This window comes from Propithecus coquereli, unplaced genomic scaffold (assembly GCF_000956105.1).
Source record: "Propithecus coquereli isolate 6110/MARCELLA unplaced genomic scaffold, Pcoq_1.0 Scaffold22, whole genome shotgun sequence".
Lineage (NCBI taxonomy): Eukaryota > Metazoa > Chordata > Mammalia > Primates > Indriidae > Propithecus > Propithecus coquereli.
Genome location: NW_012147189.1, coordinates 8,604,317 through 8,623,444, shown reverse-complemented (window position 1 = coordinate 8,623,444; position 19,128 = coordinate 8,604,317). Strand labels below are relative to the sequence as shown.

Here is a 19,128-nt window from a genome sequence, read left to right as displayed (position 1 = left end):
GCCTGTAATCCCACACTTTGGGAGGCTGAGACGGGAGGATCACTTGAGCCCAGGAGTTTGAGGCTGCAGTGAGCTATGATCACAGCACTGCACTCCAGCCTGGGTGACAGAGTGAGACCCTGTCTCTTAAAAAAAAAAAAATTATTTTTCCATTATTGGATACTTATGCTTTCTCCAAATTTTTGCTGTTATAAATGAGAGAGTGATAAACATCTTTGAGCATGAATCTTTTGCCACATTCCAGATTATTAGAAGCTAGATTCCTGAAATGGAGTTTAAACACTCCTTCGTTTTGATTTTTTTTTTTTATTTCAGCATATTATAGGGGTACAGATGTTTAGGTTATGTTTCTTGCCCTTGGTTCCCCCCCAAGTCTGTGTTTCAAATATGTCCATCCTTCAAGTAGTGCGCATTGCACTCCTTGTGTATATGCACTCAATATTTTGTCCACCGTATCATTGCCAGTGGCACTAGCATTGTTAATCATTTATTGAGTGCCTATGGTATGCTTTGTATATAGAGTATGAATTAAAAAAATAATCTGTCTTCAAGTTGATTACATTCTAGAGGAAAGAAAATTGATTTGACAGATTAGAGAAACAGAATAGAGAAGAACCCATGACATGGTATAGGATACAATTTAAGCTATAAGATATTGGAGGTCAAAGGTTAGTAAACAGTCCTTTCTACTTCTGCATGAGATTCTAACCTTCAGTTGACTTTCTGGCTCTTTTTCCCTGGAAGCCTTATAAAGTAGTCTCTTAGGTTGGGTTTCCCAGATAACAGATTTTGAAATGGAAGTTTGCATGTGGGAAGTTTGTTGAGAGTTTTCTTGTGATCAGCACCTGTAGGGGAGTAAAAAATATAGAATTCAGTAGGAGTGGAACTGTAATGTAGTCACAACAAAGGCCTCAGCAAACCCCATGGTGATCTCTAGATTTGGGGTGACTTTTCAGAGATGTCCTGCCTTAGGCAAGGGTCTAGTGGTGGGATTGTAATCTGAAGCAACATAGATTTCTTTGGCTGAGGACAATTCCTAGAGAGTGTGTCAGCTAAGGCAGTCTGCCGCCAACATTCCCACAGCTCAGGAAATGAGTGCCTTATAACCGAAAGGATTCTGGGCAGCACACCATAGCATCCACTCTAAGCGGATGATTGCTAGGCAACATTGCCTATGGTAGAAAATGACCCCTAATCGGTAAACCGCATCAGGATTAGCAGGAATTAGAATGTACTGTAAATACCATAGCTTCGCTCTTCCGTGAGAGTAGTGATTCTTGTAATTGGACTTGTCTCTTATGGGAAGGGATCTTGAAAGCCATGCCTGTGGAGTTCTTTCAAGAGATATTGGCTTCTATGGAGTATAATATTTTTAAACCAGGATAACTCTTGCATTTGCCCAAGGTGAGTCTGATTCCCTCATGCCTGAATTAACACCCTGTGGACCAAAGATAGTAACTCCCAGAAGGCTGTGTGGGCTGCTGCAAGAACTGCTGTGAGGATCCCACTAAAAAGGAACGTCTGGTGCTGCTGTGCTGGCAATCTTGATTCCTGCCCTCTTTTTGAGTAAATGGATGTCTAGGGTGGCCCAACAAACTCATAGTCATGTGACTTGGACAGTTTAGTTGTATATATATAAAAGACCCCCTTATGGATATTGTAGACATTTTTTTCAATGTTTTCACTTTTTGGAATGTCTGGCTTTAATGTCTAAAACTAAAGAATAATTTGATAACCTTAAAGTCAGGCTGAAGATATTTAAGTATTTGAGGCACATGGAAAAATTGAGGTTTCTCTTTCCTTCTGCTGAAAGGCTACTATTAACAGATATTGTTTCCTTGGACTGTGGAGGAAAAGACTCAGCTATAGTACTAATCTCTGTAAACAGTAGTCTTTTTCTTTAAACAGTAGAAAGAACTGTTGGTTCTTAGCTCTCCTTTAGTCATAGATAGGCCATTTGGACCTGGCTAGCAGTTTCCCTCATATCTATGATTCACAAAATTTTGTTCATTCTTCCTTTATGATTCATTCTATCCCTTCCTTTGTGTTCACTCTGCTACCACCCAGAGGAGTATTGTAGTCTGTATCATCTCAGATGTGGATTACTGAACTGGTCTCTGCCTTTAGGCTTTGCCTAATCTGAGCTGCCATACCCATATGATCCCATACTGAATTCCATAGTAGAGTTTTGCCTAGGGTTTTCAGACTATGTATGTGTGATACAGATTTGCCTGGAGCACAAGGTCTCTGGGAATAGTGAGAGGAAAGACTACAAGGGTAGGTTTACAGAAAATGTTGGCTAAAGATTTCCAGTTATTTTGTAGGCAAAGGGAGCCATTTCAGTAAATGACATTTTTAGCAGGAGAGTGGCTTAATAAGAGTAGGGCTTCAGAAAGATTTTGATCTGGCAACACAGTAAAGGGAAAGACTAGAAGAAATGAGACTAGTTAGGAGTCTATTGTAAGCAGACCTAAACTGATGTGGGAATGGAAAGAATGAGACAGATAGGATCCTCACAGTATAAAGGAAGAACTGGTGACTGTGAGAAGATAGCAAGGAGAACCTCACTGAGGTCAGATAGTATGGATTTGTAATGGGCCCATTGGACTTGGTGCCAAGATAGTCCAATAGGACTCTTGGTATCAGACAGTCCAACAGTCCATAGGGAAAGTAATACTCCTCACACACTGCTGCTTCATAATACCCCTGTGAAATTTCAAACCTATTAAAAGCCAGGATCATAGCATACTTCTTATCATACTTCTACTTCCAGCACAAGGCTTAATGTAGACAGAATGATCTATGTATATTTATCCTGTCCATATGTAGAATATTTAGGACCATTACAGGTATTTCAGATGGTTAGTTCTGCCAACTATTAATAGGTGGAATCTCTGTTAAGTTTCTCTCTATTTTGTTTTTTATTTCTTTCATTCTAAGATATAAGTAGAGTGACCAGGTGTCCAAGTTTTTGCTGGATAGTCCCAATTTAGACCTGTTCTCCCAGTACAGTTACTAATAATATCTTTCTTCACTCTCAAAAGTATGCACAATACATTCTGTGGTCACTCTAGATATATCTACAGAAAAGTGCTAAGTATATTTGGTCAGTTTAAAGAATAACTATAAAGAATACACTTGTGTAACTACCACCCCAGTTAAGAAATGGAACACTGGCAGCCACTAGAAATCTATTTCCTACTCACAACTTCATCTTCCTTCCTCAGAGTTAACACTACCCTCATTCTTATCATGACATTTTCCTACTTTTTAAATCAACGAAAGCTAAATTATCAAAGCCTAAAATCTATCCAAGAGTTTCCTTCCAATTGTTTTACTCATTATATATATTTTTGGTCTGAGTAATTTCATATTACTAATAGACATCCTTGAAAGTCTATTTGTGTTTTAGTATATGACTACAAGGTGGTTGTAGGTAATCAACCTGAAGATGAATGTTGTGTTTTTATTATTCACACAACTCTTGGCCTCAAGACTTTGATAATCTAACTAGTAATTACAATACAAATCCTTCAGTGCAGTAATGGGAAGCATGCACATGTTGTTAGAGGACATTACCTAGCCCTTGGGGGTGATAAGGAAGAACACTTCTTAGAGGAGGTGATCTCTCATTTGAGTACTGAGGACAAGTAGGGATTATGCAGGTGAAGGTGATGTGGGAAGTGAGGACAGAGCACAAAGGTCACTTTCTTGACAAATGAAAGGATCCATAGATAAGAAAAGCATGGCACAGTTTTGATACTGCGAGTTGCTCCCTATAGCTAGAACACAGAGAATATTCTCTGTGGTCTCTTAAGGAGGAAAGGGATGTGTTTTGAGTCAAAGTAGTTTGCAAAGCAATGGTGAGAGATAGAGTTCAAGAGATAGAACAAAGCTAGATCATGAAGGGCCTTGAATGTCATACTGAGGAGTTTGAACTTCGTCTTGGGGACAGTGAGAAAACTTTGGAGGGTTCTAAGCGGGAAGTGAGTAACTTGGCAACATGATGATATTTGCATTTTTAAAAGGTTATTCTCACTACAGGATTAAAGCATGTAAATGGTCAGTCCTAGAGGCAGGGAAACTGGACTAGAGATTAGAGGCAGGGAAACTGGACTAGAGATTGTTGCAGCCATCCACCTGTGAGATGATGGTGGCTTGAGCTAACCCAGATGAAATGAGAATGGAGAGAAGTAGATGGATTTAAGAGACAGTTGGAGGCAGAATAAATAGGATTTTAATGATTGATTATATGAGGAATGTGAGGGAAACAGAAAAGATGATTCTCAAATTTCAGCTAGACGTGGGGAGCATAGAAATGACACAAGTTTATAGAGAAGGTTTTTAGTATAGTGTTGGATTGGTTGAGTTTGAAGTGTCTATGGTACATCTAAAAGGAAATGACCGTTAAGCAGTTGGCTTTGTGGCTCTGCAGAGAAATTTAGGGCAGAGATAGACATTAGGGAACAAGAGCATCTAGATGGCAGGTGAAGCCATGCATATGGACCTTAGTAAGTTATTATAAAATTTCTAAGATCGAAAATGCAAATAAATTGTGTTCATTGTCTAATACCCATGACATTATTAGGAAATTCGTCTTTTAGTGTTAAAGCTTGTATTTGTACAAAACATTTTCATAATCTGTTTTAGTTCTTAGTAGTTTGCTTTTTGATCAATATTATTTAGACTTTTAAATTTGTTTTTTTCACATTATCCAGGTTTTTGCTTTAACTATAATATATGTCAGCTATAGAAATAAATATAGGAAAATGAAGTTATTATAGAATTTTGGGGATTTAAGTAATATAGATATACTTGTTAGGATTTAGCAAGTTAGGAAAAAGGTAAAAACACCTAGGTTTATATAGTTAGGCTTTCCCAATTCCAGAAAATAATATGTGTAGAAAATACTTTTAGAAAAAAGTATGTATATTTTTAATAATTTCAATAGAAAATATTTTATTATTCACTTTTTCCTTATTTTCAGCAACAGAGATACTTAAAATCTTATAAATCAAATAATTTAGATGTATGTATAATGTAAATATTTTCAGACCTACATATAGGAATATATAATAAATAAATTTTTTTAGCGTTACACTGTTTTATCATAAGACCACTATAACTTTCTGCTATGCAATTCTGATATACTTAGATGTATTTTAATATTTCAGGTATACCTAGAATGTTTCTGTTCAAAAATGTGTTTAATATTTTGCTTCAGAAGATTATAGTAGCAGTTAAGCTCAGCAGTACTTTGCTAATAGTGTAATACTAACTTAATCTCTAATTTTAATTTTCAGTGTAGTTCTTTTGTATTGCTTTTATTTTGAATGAGCTATAACCATCTTATGCTATGTAGGGAGCATATAATTTAATTGTTGATTACTGTGATCATGACTAGATACAATATGTAACATATGATATTTGTTTTCTTTATAGGAAAATGGTTCTCCTGAAGAACATGCAATCTATGTTTGGGACCATTTTATAGCCCAGTCTGCAGCTGAGAATGTATTTTTTGTTGCTCACAGCTATGGAGGACTCGCTTTTGTTGAACTGGTAAGTACACATTTAACTCTATTTTTAATTCTCAGTCTCCTTACACAGTATCCCCTCTACTCCCTTTTCCTTTGTATTACTTTATTTTATAAAGGATGAGAATAAAATGTTTTGAGTAAATAATTTTATTATGTTTGAAAAGAGTATATTAAATTATTTTATGGTGACAAAGCTTGTCAGTGCTAACCAGAAGGCTTTTTGCCTGTTTCTTATTTACATATTATGTTTTAATTTCTACATTACAGTACCAGTTTCTGTATGTTTCATGATATTTATGTTTCCTGTTTTATGTATGCACCACTGAAACTTATGTTATCTGTAAAGTGTTTAAAATTTCAAGAGACTCCTTGAATATTTGGGAATATTTTGATAATTTTTAACTGTTATCTCCAGTTAGTTAGTACTTGGTACTTAATCAGAATTTATATAATTAGCATTACGACTATCAGAAAGCTTCTATTAATCTGCTTGTAACTAGAATGCATTGCTTGGCCATAAAAATCTTTGAATTTCAAAATAATCTGATTCTTGGAGTTAAGATTATGTGTACATAATAGAAAAAATTAACAAAATTTTCAAATTTTGTCTGTTTTATATGCAGTGTTACGAGTATCACAATCTTGTACCAGTATGGTTAATATGATATAATCAATACTAAAAATGCACTAATGAAGAATTTGTGCCTTCATGTCCATAATCCTTATGTTACAGGAATGTACCAGTGCTATAATGATTAATTTGATAAAAGTGCAGTTGATATTAATAATTTTAAATTTAAATAGATCATAGTGGACATTAAAAGCAGGCATAGCACTAATTGTCTAATTTTTATGTTTCTAGACTTTGGTGTATATTTCTCTTTGTCATGGAAATTAAATATTATTTTGTGGCCTTTCAACCTCCCTACACCTTATTGCTTACCCACATGATTTAGATATAAAACTGGTGGTGACACCTGACACCTGAGGATACTTTAGTTGACGTAAATCTACAAATGCTTGCTTGTACTCTCTTAAGATCAATAAATAGTTAAATCGTTTATTTTCTAAATTGATTTCACTTTTAGGCATTATTTTCAAGTACTTTTAACTTTGCTGTATTAATTTATTTATTTTGATATATATAATGGATATCTTAAGATAGCTCTTTAACACACTAGTGTGATGTACTTTTAAAATATGAATGTTGTTTTTCAAATAATTCTCTTCAATCCCTACAGATATAGATATATAGCTATATAGATATATATATCTGTATCTCCATAGATATATATAGTTTATTTTTTCTTTGTAAGCCGTTAAATTACTTAAAACATGAAATTTCTTGACTTGTAGAGTGACTTAAAATATGTCTAAAATCCTCCAAGGCTAATCAAATTTCAGAGTTCTGTAAACCATAAATTCCCTTTTTTACTTTTTTTTTTTTTTTTTACTTTAAGACAGTTTATAAAAAACCTTTGTACACCAAATTTGGAATTTAAGTGTATTTTCGACAGTTTTAAAAATGAACTTAAGATGCCAGGGTTAACAGATGACCAATGTGTCAGTCCTGTTTTGCCCGTCCTTCTTGTCACACACTGGTGGATATTTCTCCACTTTTGTTCCACTTTAATATAAAGCACACAGATGTTTCAGAACAAGACTTGACTTCTGACCTTGAGGCTATTAGGGTCAGGGTCCTCAGGGCCTGTGAAATTATCACAAGCTGAGCTAAAATTTTTCTCCATCACAGGAAGTAACCAGTAAGTAAGAAGTTAAAAAGGAGCTTTGTCAGAGAGACAAGATGGTCTCAGTAAGGGTCAGCTTCTGTAGTCTGCTATCTCTGCAGGAGGCACATGCATGGGAGGAGGAATATAATATAACCACTGGCACATCACATATCTGTCAGGCAACGCCAGGGCTGAGAAGTCTATTTAATGTAGTATATGGTGTTTAGATTTTAAAATATTAATGGTGACTATCTCAACTTCTTATATTTTCTACTTTTTGTGAAATAACTTTGGGGTATGCAATGGAAGCAGACAGACGGTGGCAACTGAAGAAGGGGGAGCTAATAAAATGGATTCCTCTAAGCAAATAACAATGTACAATGATGAGTTTTACAGTAATTTTTTATAAATTTGGTTCATATATTTAAATTTACTATGTTTCTCTTTCAAAAGGCTTTTTAAAAGATAGCATTGTTAAAGGAACAATAAACATTGAAATGTTTTTAAGCCTTTTGCTTTTGCCTAAACTGAAAGTACTTTTTCCTATTCGTACCAGTGTTCTAAGGGGAAAATATTGACAAATATTCATTCTCTCAGGATTTTCAGGCTAAGTGTAATATATGAAATTGTTTTACATGGATTCAAAATTTTAATATTAACCTTACAAGAAAGTGAATTGTGAATATATAAATCTTAAATTATGGTTTAGTTTCTTGTCTCAGTAGCATGTTGTATACATCAGATATTAAATTATTTGGATTTCAGTAAAGTTAAAATTTTTTTTATTGTAAGATTTTACTCCTGATTAAAGACTCTACAAACACACACATATTTCTATGGTTTAGTTTCTTGTCTCAGTAGCATGTTGTATACATCAGATATTAAATTATTTGGATTTCAGTAAATTTAAAATTTTTTTTATTGTAAGATTTTACTCCTGATTAAAGACTCTACAAACACACACATATTTCTTAGAGAACAGTCTTAGTTATAGCATCATGTTTGAATGCATAGAAATCATTTTTCTGCCACTATTATACAAGTTCACATTCTTCTTTAGGTCATGAATTTCAAGAAAATTTATGTTAAATATAAACTTTGTAGCAAGTACAGTTTCACCAGTAAATGCAGTTACTTATAGTTATTATTGTTTGAATAACAGGTGAGGACCTATGATGAAATGTATCTTGCCATTTACTAAAATTGAAGTTTTATATAATTATAGTTTAAAACTAAATGTGCTGCTAATAGGTATATGAAGATAGATTACTTTTAAATTTAGAGCACAAAATAGTTATAGAGCTTTAATATTTTGCTAATTGTTGTTTTTGAAAACTGAGGCTATAATTTATGATTATATCCTATCTTAAAGTATTGGATTTCTCCTGAAGAATACCTTATAGTCAGATTTATTTTCACAACCAGTGTTCATTTTATGGTAGTAAATCTTAGAACTTGACCAGATCTAACCCTATAAAAACAGTATACACTTCACTATAATGAGAAAAGTGATATTAAAAATGTTCTTTTCACTGCTTTTTACTCTCATCATGTGTTAACAACTCAAATTTCCAATTCTCTAAACTTTCTGTGTGCCTAGTAAAAATAGGTAGTGATAAGACAACTCTGGTATCTATTCCAGAATTCAGTCATTAGAGACAAAAGGAAAGTACTGTTTATCTTATGAATACATAATGAATTTTCAAAATTAATATGTCTGCCTATGTTATCTTTTCTTTATATTTAAAATAATGCCAGTATGTAAAGTTAACAGTTATTAAACTATCATTTACAAAGCCTTAACTTTCTAAGTTTATTTTTACTTGATAGAATTAATAATCATAATTAGAATGCATTTACCAAATTCATTTGCAAAGACATCTGCAAATAATGCAGCTTACTTTTTACCATATAGTAGTAGTTAAAAATTCAGGCTCATTTTTTTGAAAGTTAACTGTCATTTTAAAACAATGCAGTTTTGGACCTTTTTCATCATCTCTTTTCTCTGACCACTTTGATGAAGTGATAACATTGCTTCCATTGTTGGCCATTTCAGAGTGCTTTGCTCTTCTCTTTCTAGGTGATCAGTTTGGCCAAACCAAGTAACCTTAATTTTTTTTTTTTTTTTTATTTGGAAATGAGCAGTCTTTCCTTGTCAATGCCCAGTTACTGATCTCAGCTCACCTTCCCTTCCCTTTTTGCAGTGCTCAATAAATCAGTTTGCATTGATGTTTCTTTCTTTAAGCCAAAATGAGAGTGTTCATATTTTTTTATAAAACAGAAACAATTTTAATAAGCATATTTCATTAGTTTGTTGAGTCACCTCAGCTGATGTAAAATTAGTATTTTTCTTATTACTTTTATTTCCTTTTCCATGTTATTAATGGTATGTTCACAACCACCATTAAAAACATTACTTAGAAATGTGTGAAAACAGCCCCTTTTGAAAGTGTATCTCTACCCACTTTTGATTTTAGTCTTTCCATGCTTGTCAGCACTTGATTGGCACCTCACTTGCATGTGAATTAAGGGATGAAGGGAACTCTATTTTCCTGCCATTGTTCCATGCTGGGCTCCCTGGCCTCCAGGCAGCCTAAGCTGCCCTTCAGCAGCTGATAGAGAACTAGTTTTTGGACATAGCTATATGAGGACACTCAACCTCAGTCTACTCTTAGTAGATCTTTTTAAATTGCCTGGAGCATGATTTGGATTTACACTGAAGAAAAAATGAAATGGAACTAAAATAATTAGTTTTTACCTTTAGTGACATCAGCTAACTATGACCTTAAAGAAGTATCATTTATATTTTGCCCACGAAGAACAAAGTAAATTGGATATGGGTAGGATATCTGCTTAATGTGATCAATGAAAATAGCTGAAAGTTGGGCTGCTGAGAATCAAGAAATAAAGGGAGGTAAAATAAGGGAGGTAAAAAAAAGAAAAATTGCATTAAAATAGTATCAAAATAATTCCAGCCAAAAACACTATTACAAACCTACTTTAAAATCTAGGTAATTCAGTAAAAATAAGTTGCCTTTTGTAACATAAGTACAAGATACATACTAATTAGTTTTGTTTTAAAGGGCTCTTTTATCTCTAAGTTTTGTTTTGCCTAAGTAATCTAAAAACAACATGGTATTTCTCTTACTCCCTCAAGTTTGAAAACTCTATATAACAACATGATTAGTTTTAAATATCTGCATAGTTAGTTGACTAATGTATACAGTTTAAGCCTTAACAATAACTCTTTTATTAACTAAACATTAATTCTCCCTGCTCTCTATTTAAATATTGGCTAATTTCAGAATTCTGCATAATCACTTCTTTCACATTAGATGGTTTTATCCTTTTTGTTCTGGCGTAAGTCTCTTATAAGCTTGCTGCTGGCATCCCTAGCTCTTAGTCTGACTGAAAAGATTGCTTCTCTATGACTCTCTTCTAAGTATAGTCTTTCGATAAATGAGGAAAATAACTAAACTAAATTAAAGTATACAATTCAATGGGTTTTACCATATTTATAGAGTTGTACAACCATCACCACTATCTAATTTTGGAACATTTTCATCACTCCAAAAGGAACTCCATGCCCATTAGCTGTTACTCCCTATACTATAATTCCACAAGCAAGGTATGAGGGTTCTTCCACTTGCTCCAAAACCTCACCAACACTTGTTGTTATCTGTCTTTTTTATTTTTACTATCCTAGTGGGTGTGGTAGTTTATTGTTGTATTTTTTTTTTCATTTTTCTAATGACTGATGATATTGAGCCTCTTTTTATGTGCTATTGGCCATTTGTATATTTTCTTTGGAGAAATCAAGTCCTTTGCCCATTTTTTAATCGGGTTGCCATTTTACTGTTGATTTTTAACAGTTCTTTTTATATTCTGTGTACAAGTTCCTCATCAATATATGATTGCAAGTATTTTCTCCCATTTTGTGGGTCACTGATTCTCCTTCTTGATGATGTCCTTCAAACTACAGAAGTTTTAATTTTGATAAAGTTCAATTTATCTAGTTTTTATTTTTGTCATTTGAGTTAGTTTTTGTACATTATGTGAGGTAAGAGTCCAATTTAATTCTTCTGAAGGAGGATATTTAGTTGTCTCAATACCATCTGTTGAAAAGAGTATTGTTTCTCCTCCTTTGATTTGTCTTAGCACCCTTGTTGAAATCAGGTGAGTATAAGTGTAAGGGTTTGTCCCAGACTCTGAATTCTAGTCTATGGATGTATATGTGCCTGTCCTCATGCAAGCACAACACTAACTTGATTACTATAGCTTTGTAGTAGGTTCTGAAATCATGAGGTGGGTCCTCCAAGTTTGTTCTTTTTTTCAAGATTGTTTTGGCTATTCTATGACCCTTGCATTTCCATATAAATTTTAGGATCAATTTGTTAATTTCTGTAAGAAAAGGAGCAGAGATTTTGATTAGGATCGATTAAATCTATAGATCAATTTGGGGAGTGTTGCCATCTTGATAATATTACGTCTTCCAATCCATGAACATGAGCTTTCTTTCCATTTATTTAGGTCTTCTTTCAAAAATGCTTTGTTGTTTTCAGTATAAAAGTCTTAAACTTCTTCTGTTAAATTTATTCCTAAGTATTTTATTCTTCTTGATGCTGTTCTAAGTGAAATCAGTTTTTAAATTTCATTTTTAGATTATGCTGTATTGGTGTACAGAAACTCAATTGATTTTAATATATTGGTCTTGCATCCTGCAACTTCGCTGAACTCATTAATTCTAATAGTTTTTGTGTGTGGGTGGGTTCCTTAGGATTTTCTATATTCAAGATCATATCATCTGTGATACAGATAGTATTACTTCTTTCCAGATGCATTTTATTTAATTAATTTATCTATCTTGGTTTTTTGCCAAATTGCCCTAGGTAGACCTTCTACTGCAAGGTTGAATAGAAGTGGCTAGAGTGGTCATTCTTATCTTATTCCTGATTTTAAGGGAAAAGCATTCAGTATTTCACCATTAAGTATGATGTTAGTTGTGATTGTTTTCATTCTTGATAGATCATTTCCCTAAGAACCTAGTGTGCTCTTTAATATTTATATCCCTCAGTCACATGAAGATCAGATTGTTCAGAAGGCAGCTGAAATGGAGAAAAGTTTCACTATCTTTAATAGGGATCTTTTTGTAAAATAAAGAATCCATATTACTCGATTGGAATTACATTTGGAAGAGGTTTTTTTTCAGTGTCCACATAGATGGGCTGCATCCAGGCCTTACAGCCTTGCCTGCATCTATGTAGCTGAGAGATTGGTCACTTTATCTCTTGGTTCAATAAAGACTGCCAAGAAACCAAGGACTGCTTGGCAAAATTAGCACAATAACATGTTGAGTTAAGGAGTACTCAGAGGAATTGACGTAGTAATTTGTTAAATGTAAATTGTTATATAAGAAATACTTATTTTTCCTTGGGTTTTATGAAAGATCTTAATAATGACAGATTTTGTATTTTACTGCAGATATGAGAGTATGGTTGGCTATTGTTAGCCTTTTGTAAGAAAGATTGTAGAAAAACATATTTTAGTTAATAATAGGGCTGTTTCTGCTGTTCCTAGAGCCTTATGATGATCACTCATTGTAAGCTGTCCCCCAAATAAAATTCCCAACCACAATGACACCTCTGATTTGACATCTCAAATTGAAAAGGATTTCTAGAGAGCAAGAAATTTTGCAATCAAAGGCATTTAACTCGTACCTTGAATAATGCTTATTAAATAATTTACTCAGATTAACTCAGGGGAACCAGTTACACTTAACACTCAAAGCATGCTGGATCCATGTTAAGATAAAGCTTGAGGGAACAAGGATGGAAGCCGGATCTGGGCAAAGATCTTATTACTGGAGTTCAGGATGGTTTCAGGAGGAGCTAATTCTACTGCAGAGGTTGGCTTTGGAGGGAGTAGCCAGCGACCTATCATTAGGTGAGTATCTGTAGAGTATGGTAAGCTCAGGTTTGAATCAGGAAGTATAATTGGTTGTAGGGGATGGAAAATCAAGGCAATGGGTGGTGACTGGGCAAACAAAATGTAGTAGTTTGTTCTAAGAGTACCTATTCTCCCCCACCATACCCCACCTCATTCTCTTATAGGAAATGAAGGAAAAAAATCATAGGATCCAGTACAAGGGGTCAGGGGTAGGATTAACAAAGTAAGGTTTAAGGCTTCACCCATTGTCTGGGAGTTCAGAAATGGAATCCTTTCCTGAGAAAGAAAGAGGCTTCTTGAGAAAGAAAGTAGCAGGCATAAAAATCAGGAGGACTGTGGAGTGCTGAATCAAGGCAGAAGTCCGATTATGTGGCTTAGATCAGAACACACTGTAGTAGAATACTGCATTCTGAGGGCATTTAGATACCCAGGGCTTGTATTTGGTATACTGTTTATGGGGTTTCTGTGGCAATAAAGGAGATGGGGAGGAAGGGCTATCATTTTTTCTTCTCATATAGCCAAAATGATCATGCTATGGTTCCAACGCCTTCTTTGGGCTCAGATTTAAAAAAAAGAAAAAAAAATACCCTTCTAGGCCTCTGCAATCTTAACTTTCAGAGTTGGAGACTTTTAACCCCTACATATATTTCAGTTCTCTCTCCTCGCATACATAAGTTTTCAACACTTTTTCATTGAATGAATTTAGATTACAGTAAAGCCACTTGAACCACATAAGTTTGACTTTAAAGTTATTTCTTGTAGTTAGGACTGAATATCATGCCCTCAAGAAATGATTTAGAAAATTGCTATTAAATATATTCATTTATTCAATTAAATATGCCCACTGTGTACAAATACTATGGAAACATTAAAACACATGCTTCCTGGCCCCAAGAAGGTTATAGTTTAAATAGGAAACATATTTAAACAAAGAGAGTAATATACTAGGATAATTGTGAAGTCAGATGATATCTAAGAGGTCATTGTGACAACTTCTTCAACATAAAGATCCATACAGTAAATTTGTCTTTGAATTAAGTACTAGGAAAAATTGTTTCCATTAATGAACTGATGCACTCTTTTTGTCAGAAAATAAAAACCGTACAATGCATTTTTGCCTTTGTCTCCTGGAAACCCAGAGCTATGGTTAGTTTTCCATTTCAGTGATTTTTCTTAGCCTCAGTCTATTATTCAGTTTCCTATATGTAGTTGTCTTTTGCTTGAAGTCAGCTGAAAATCTTTTTTAACTAGTAGAAAATAAATAACAAATCCAATATTTTCATTGTTTCTACCATGTTGCCTAGCCTGGCTGGACATATAATAAGTATATACTCAGCAAATAGTTGTTGATCCTGGGTTTATATGTAAATAAGTTATCAGGACCAGATCTGAGATAGTCCTGTGCTAGGTCAGAATGAAGAAAGTAGGGCCTGAACATTCATAGAGAGCCACAAGATAGAATAAAGAAGATAGACAGGAAAACAAAGTTGATCATCTAAGATGAAAAACAGGGACATTTAGAGTCAGTATCCTTGAGTGTGCAAAATGTGTTTTCTGTGACTCTGAAATTTTGGACCCTTCGAAGGACCATTAATGGTCATTGGTTAGGAATTCAACTAAGAAAATACTGAAATCTCTAATCAAAGGAAATAGCTAAACCTAATCCGAACCCTACACTTCATTTATGTTTTCAATGATTACATTGAATAGATTAAGTCTCATATCCTCTAGAAACTAGTTTTCCTATTTAAGTATTTATTAATTAGTCAGTTTGGGTTCCTATAACAAAAATACCATACTACCGGATGGCTTAAACAACAAACATGTATTTCTCACAGTTCTGGAGGCTAAGAAGTCCAAGATCAAAGTGCTGGCAGATCCGGGCTCTGGTAAGGGCCCACTTCCTGGCTTGTAGACAGTTGCCGTCTTTCTGTATCCTCACATTGCAGAGAGACACAGAGAGAAAAAGAGAGAAATAGCATGCATGAGAGCACGCTCTAGTCTCTTCCTCCTCTTATAAGAACACTAATCCCATCATGGAGCCAGACTCACATGACCTCATTAAACCTGATTACCTCCCAAAGGCCCTACTTCCTAATAGCACCATATTGGGGGTTAGGGTTTCATCACATGAACTTTAGGGAGATAAACGTGCAGTCCACAATATTCTACTCATGGCCTCCCAAAACTCACGTCCTTCTCACATGTAAAATACATTAATTCTTTTTCTTTTTTGTTTTGAGACGAAGTCTTGCTATGTCCAGGCTGGCTTCAAACTCCTGACCTCAAGTGATCCTCCCACCTCAGCCTCCCAAGTACTTGGGGCTACAGGCATGTGTTATTGCACCCAGGCAAAATATATTCATTCTAACCACTACACAATCACAGCAAGCTACTGGGGACCCTAAATACATTCATTATATCCCAATAGCCTGAAAAGTCTTAACTCATTCCAGCATTACCTCTAAATCTGGGGTCCCATCTAAATATCATCTAAATCAGATATGGATGAGACTAAAAGTACAATTCATCCTGAACAAACTTATTCTCCAGCTATGGACCTGTGAAAGCAACAAGTTGTATGCTTCTAAATTACAATGGTGGGACAGGCATAGGGTAGACATTCCCATTCCAAAAGGGAGAAATAGAAGAAAGAAAGGGGTCATGGGTCCCAAGGAAGCCAAAACCTAGCAAGGGCAAATTCCATGAAATCTTAAGGCTTCAGCATAATCCTCTATGGCTAGATGCTCTGACCCCCAGGCCCATTGGATGGCAATGTCACCCACAATGGAACAGGTTGCTGCTTATGCCTGATTCTCTGCTGGGTCCCCATTCATGCCTCAGCTCTGCTGGCTGCATTCCTGCCCCCATGGCTTCTGTTGGAGGCCGTCTGTCTTGTTGAAATTTCAGTGGTGGCCCTGACGATCTCTAATGGGCTGCAGGGCCATGCTTCCCTTTTCTTAATGAATAATGCAAGTTCACAGCTAATTAGCTTTATTGTTTTGTCCTGTAGAATCTACGAAGTCTGACAGCCTTCCTTCATTCTGTCCCGTCTCCTTTCCCTGCAGTTCAAACTAGCAGTTTTCCTGCTGGGGTGGCTGATTAAGTTTGTGGTTCACACCCATACTAATCTCCTCATCAAATGTTTGCTCAGCCACACCCTTAGCATTCTCTTTAGAAACATGCTTTCTCATTTTTTGCAATATGGTTAGGCTGAGAACTTTCCTAATGTGTAAGCTCTGTATGCTTTTTGCTTAACAATTTCTTCCTCATTTTCCTCTTCTCGGTATTTTATTATGAGCAGTCAGGAGGAACCAAGCTGCTCCTCCAACACTTTACTTAGAAATCTCCTCAGCTAAATATTCAATTTCATCACTAATAAGTTCTACCTTCCACAGAACACTAGAACACAAACACATTGCAGCCAAGTTCTTTGCCATTTCATCCCAAGGATTGTTTTTTCTATATTGTCCAATAACATGTTTCTTATTTCCATCTGAGACCTAATTAGAATTGCCCTTAAGGTTCATATTTCTACCGACACCTGTACATGATTATTTATGTGTTCTCTGAGAAGATGGAAACTTTTTCTATAGCTCTCCTCTTTCTCTGCCGTCACCAGCATCACCTTTAAAATTCCTTTTGAGGTAATAGGGACATTTTCCAGTATGCACTTCAAAGTTCTTCCAGCCTCTACCCATTACCCAGTTCTAAAGCCACTTTCTCATTTTTAGGTACAGCAGCATCATGATTATTAATACCAATTTCTATCTTGGTTTGGGCTGTTATAATAAAAATACCATAGATGGGTGACTTAAACAACAAACATTTATTTCACATAGCTCTGGAGGCTGAGAAGTCCTGGATCAGAGTGTCAGCGTGGTTGGGATCTGGTAAGGACCTTCTTCTTGGTTTGCAGATGGCCATGTTTTCACTGCATCACCACATGGCAGAGAGAGAGAGAAGGAAAGAAAGAGCATGCACATGAGCAAAAAGAACAAGCCTGTGCTGTAGTCTCTTCCTCTTTTTGTAAGGACACTAATCCTACCCTCATGGCCTCATCTAAACCTAATTACTTCCCAAAGGTCCCACCTCCTAATACCATCCCATTAGAGGTTTGAGTTTCAACATAAGAATTTAGGGACAGGAGGACACAAACATGAAGTCCATAAGATTAGTGTATTTAGATTTCTTCTTAGTTTTCCATACTTTGAGTTTTTCTCATAAAGAAGTTTACTAAAGAGCATTAGAATACAAATAAAATTTCTATGTAGTATTTCAGTGACAATTTATAATTGAGTCATATGATTAAAAAGTTTTCTCACTTTGAATATGCCTAGTTTATGCCTAAATGTCCATCAATATCTAATGTCTAACATCTTATCTCCAAATGTCTTTACTGTATTGACCAGACATCTGGATTAGAAGAAAAACCTGATGCTTATCTTTCAAAAGGAGAGGCACTAGGTGGAAAGATAAAACACACTCAACAATTTCCTACTGTAGAAATTCTCCATCTTAGCTTCTCTCCAGTTTCAAGGCATCAGGGGATTCTTTGTAATTATAAATATTGATTTTCTAATAGCCTTTCTTCTAACAACAAGAAATCTTGACTCTTCTCTGTAAAATGATGCCCTGTAAATTGTAATAATAGAGTGATGTGAGCTCACTGGCCTATGTCCTGCCTTTGTTGTATTAACTGCTCAATTTACCTCAGAAAAAATTCCTTGTCCCACTGTCATTAGTAGTGTAATGAAAGTTTCCACTGCTGTTTCTGGTGTAGCCTCAAACTTGCAGTTTTGCTTTCTATTACATATTTTTAGGGCATCTATCCAAATATCAAATATGTTTACATTATGTCTAAATATTAAATATGTTTCAATATATTAAATATCTTTAGTACATTATAAACTTTAACATTTGGTAGCATTTGTGTTTTCTCAAAGATCTCATAATAGATTCTCAGAACTGATACTTTCATATTTTATTGCTGTGTTAAGAGTTCTCTCTCACTCTCACAGAGCTCTGTCATTGCTATCATTATAGAATCCATATAATCTGTCAGCCAGCCATGAGGGTCTAAGACATGATTGGGTCAAGAACAGTTCTAAACAATTCATAGCAGTGTCGTTGCACATCAGAAGGCGGCAGCAGCATCTTCGTGCTCATCATCAGCATTTCTAATGTCTAAATGATAGTTGGTGTGTACCAGGTGCTCTCCCAACCAATTTGTACACTTTATCTCATTTAATCCTCATACCAGTTTTATAAGGTAAATACTGTTATCATCCCCATTTTACAGATGAGAAACACTTAAATATATTTTTCTCCCTTCAAAAGTATGACCTCTCACTTTGTTGTTAATGTTGGGGTTTTGTTTATGTTTCCCTCTCATTAAGTACCTATGGAGAATAAATAGTATAATATGCTAATTATAGTGACTTTTGTCCCGAAAGGAACCTCCTGTTTTTTTCATGTATTACAGGATTCAATTCTACATTTCTCTGTCAAATTATGTGATGATTTAGTTTTTATTCTCTCTTTACTGCTTATTCTTTTTGTGCCTTCCGAGTAACTGTAATCAATTCTTGATTACTCAAACTAGTGAAGAGGAAAGAAGGGGTGGAAAATTTCAAATAACAGATAATCCCCAAATCATTTATATTTAAATTTTGAATGTGTTTTGATATGGTGTTCTGGAAATTTAGTTTAGGCAGAAAAATGGAAAACACTTTATGAGGATCTGTAAAGCAGATGAGTTTCCTTGGCCAAGCCACTGGTTGGCTCTTCTTTGCAGTTCATTCCATGCTGAAATAGACAGCTGTCTTCTAATACCAGCTAAATAGAACTGACCTTTCAAGTCTCACTGGAACAGTCTCTGCTATCAGCATTTGCTCCTTTATGTTACCCAT

The 19,128-nt window shown here is 34.9% G+C and overlaps 1 protein-coding gene across 1 annotated transcript in view; it reads left to right on the top strand.

The window, feature by feature from the left end:
• FAM172A (family with sequence similarity 172, member A) overlaps positions 1-19,128 on the top strand; it is a 457,566-nt gene that overhangs the window by 262,163 nt on the left and 176,275 nt on the right. Inside the window, exon 8 of the mRNA XM_012644784.1 lies at positions 5,443-5,562. Coding sequence (XP_012500238.1) covers positions 5,443-5,562 — 120 coding nt within the window. The remainder of the gene's footprint in view (positions 1-5,442; positions 5,563-19,128) is intronic.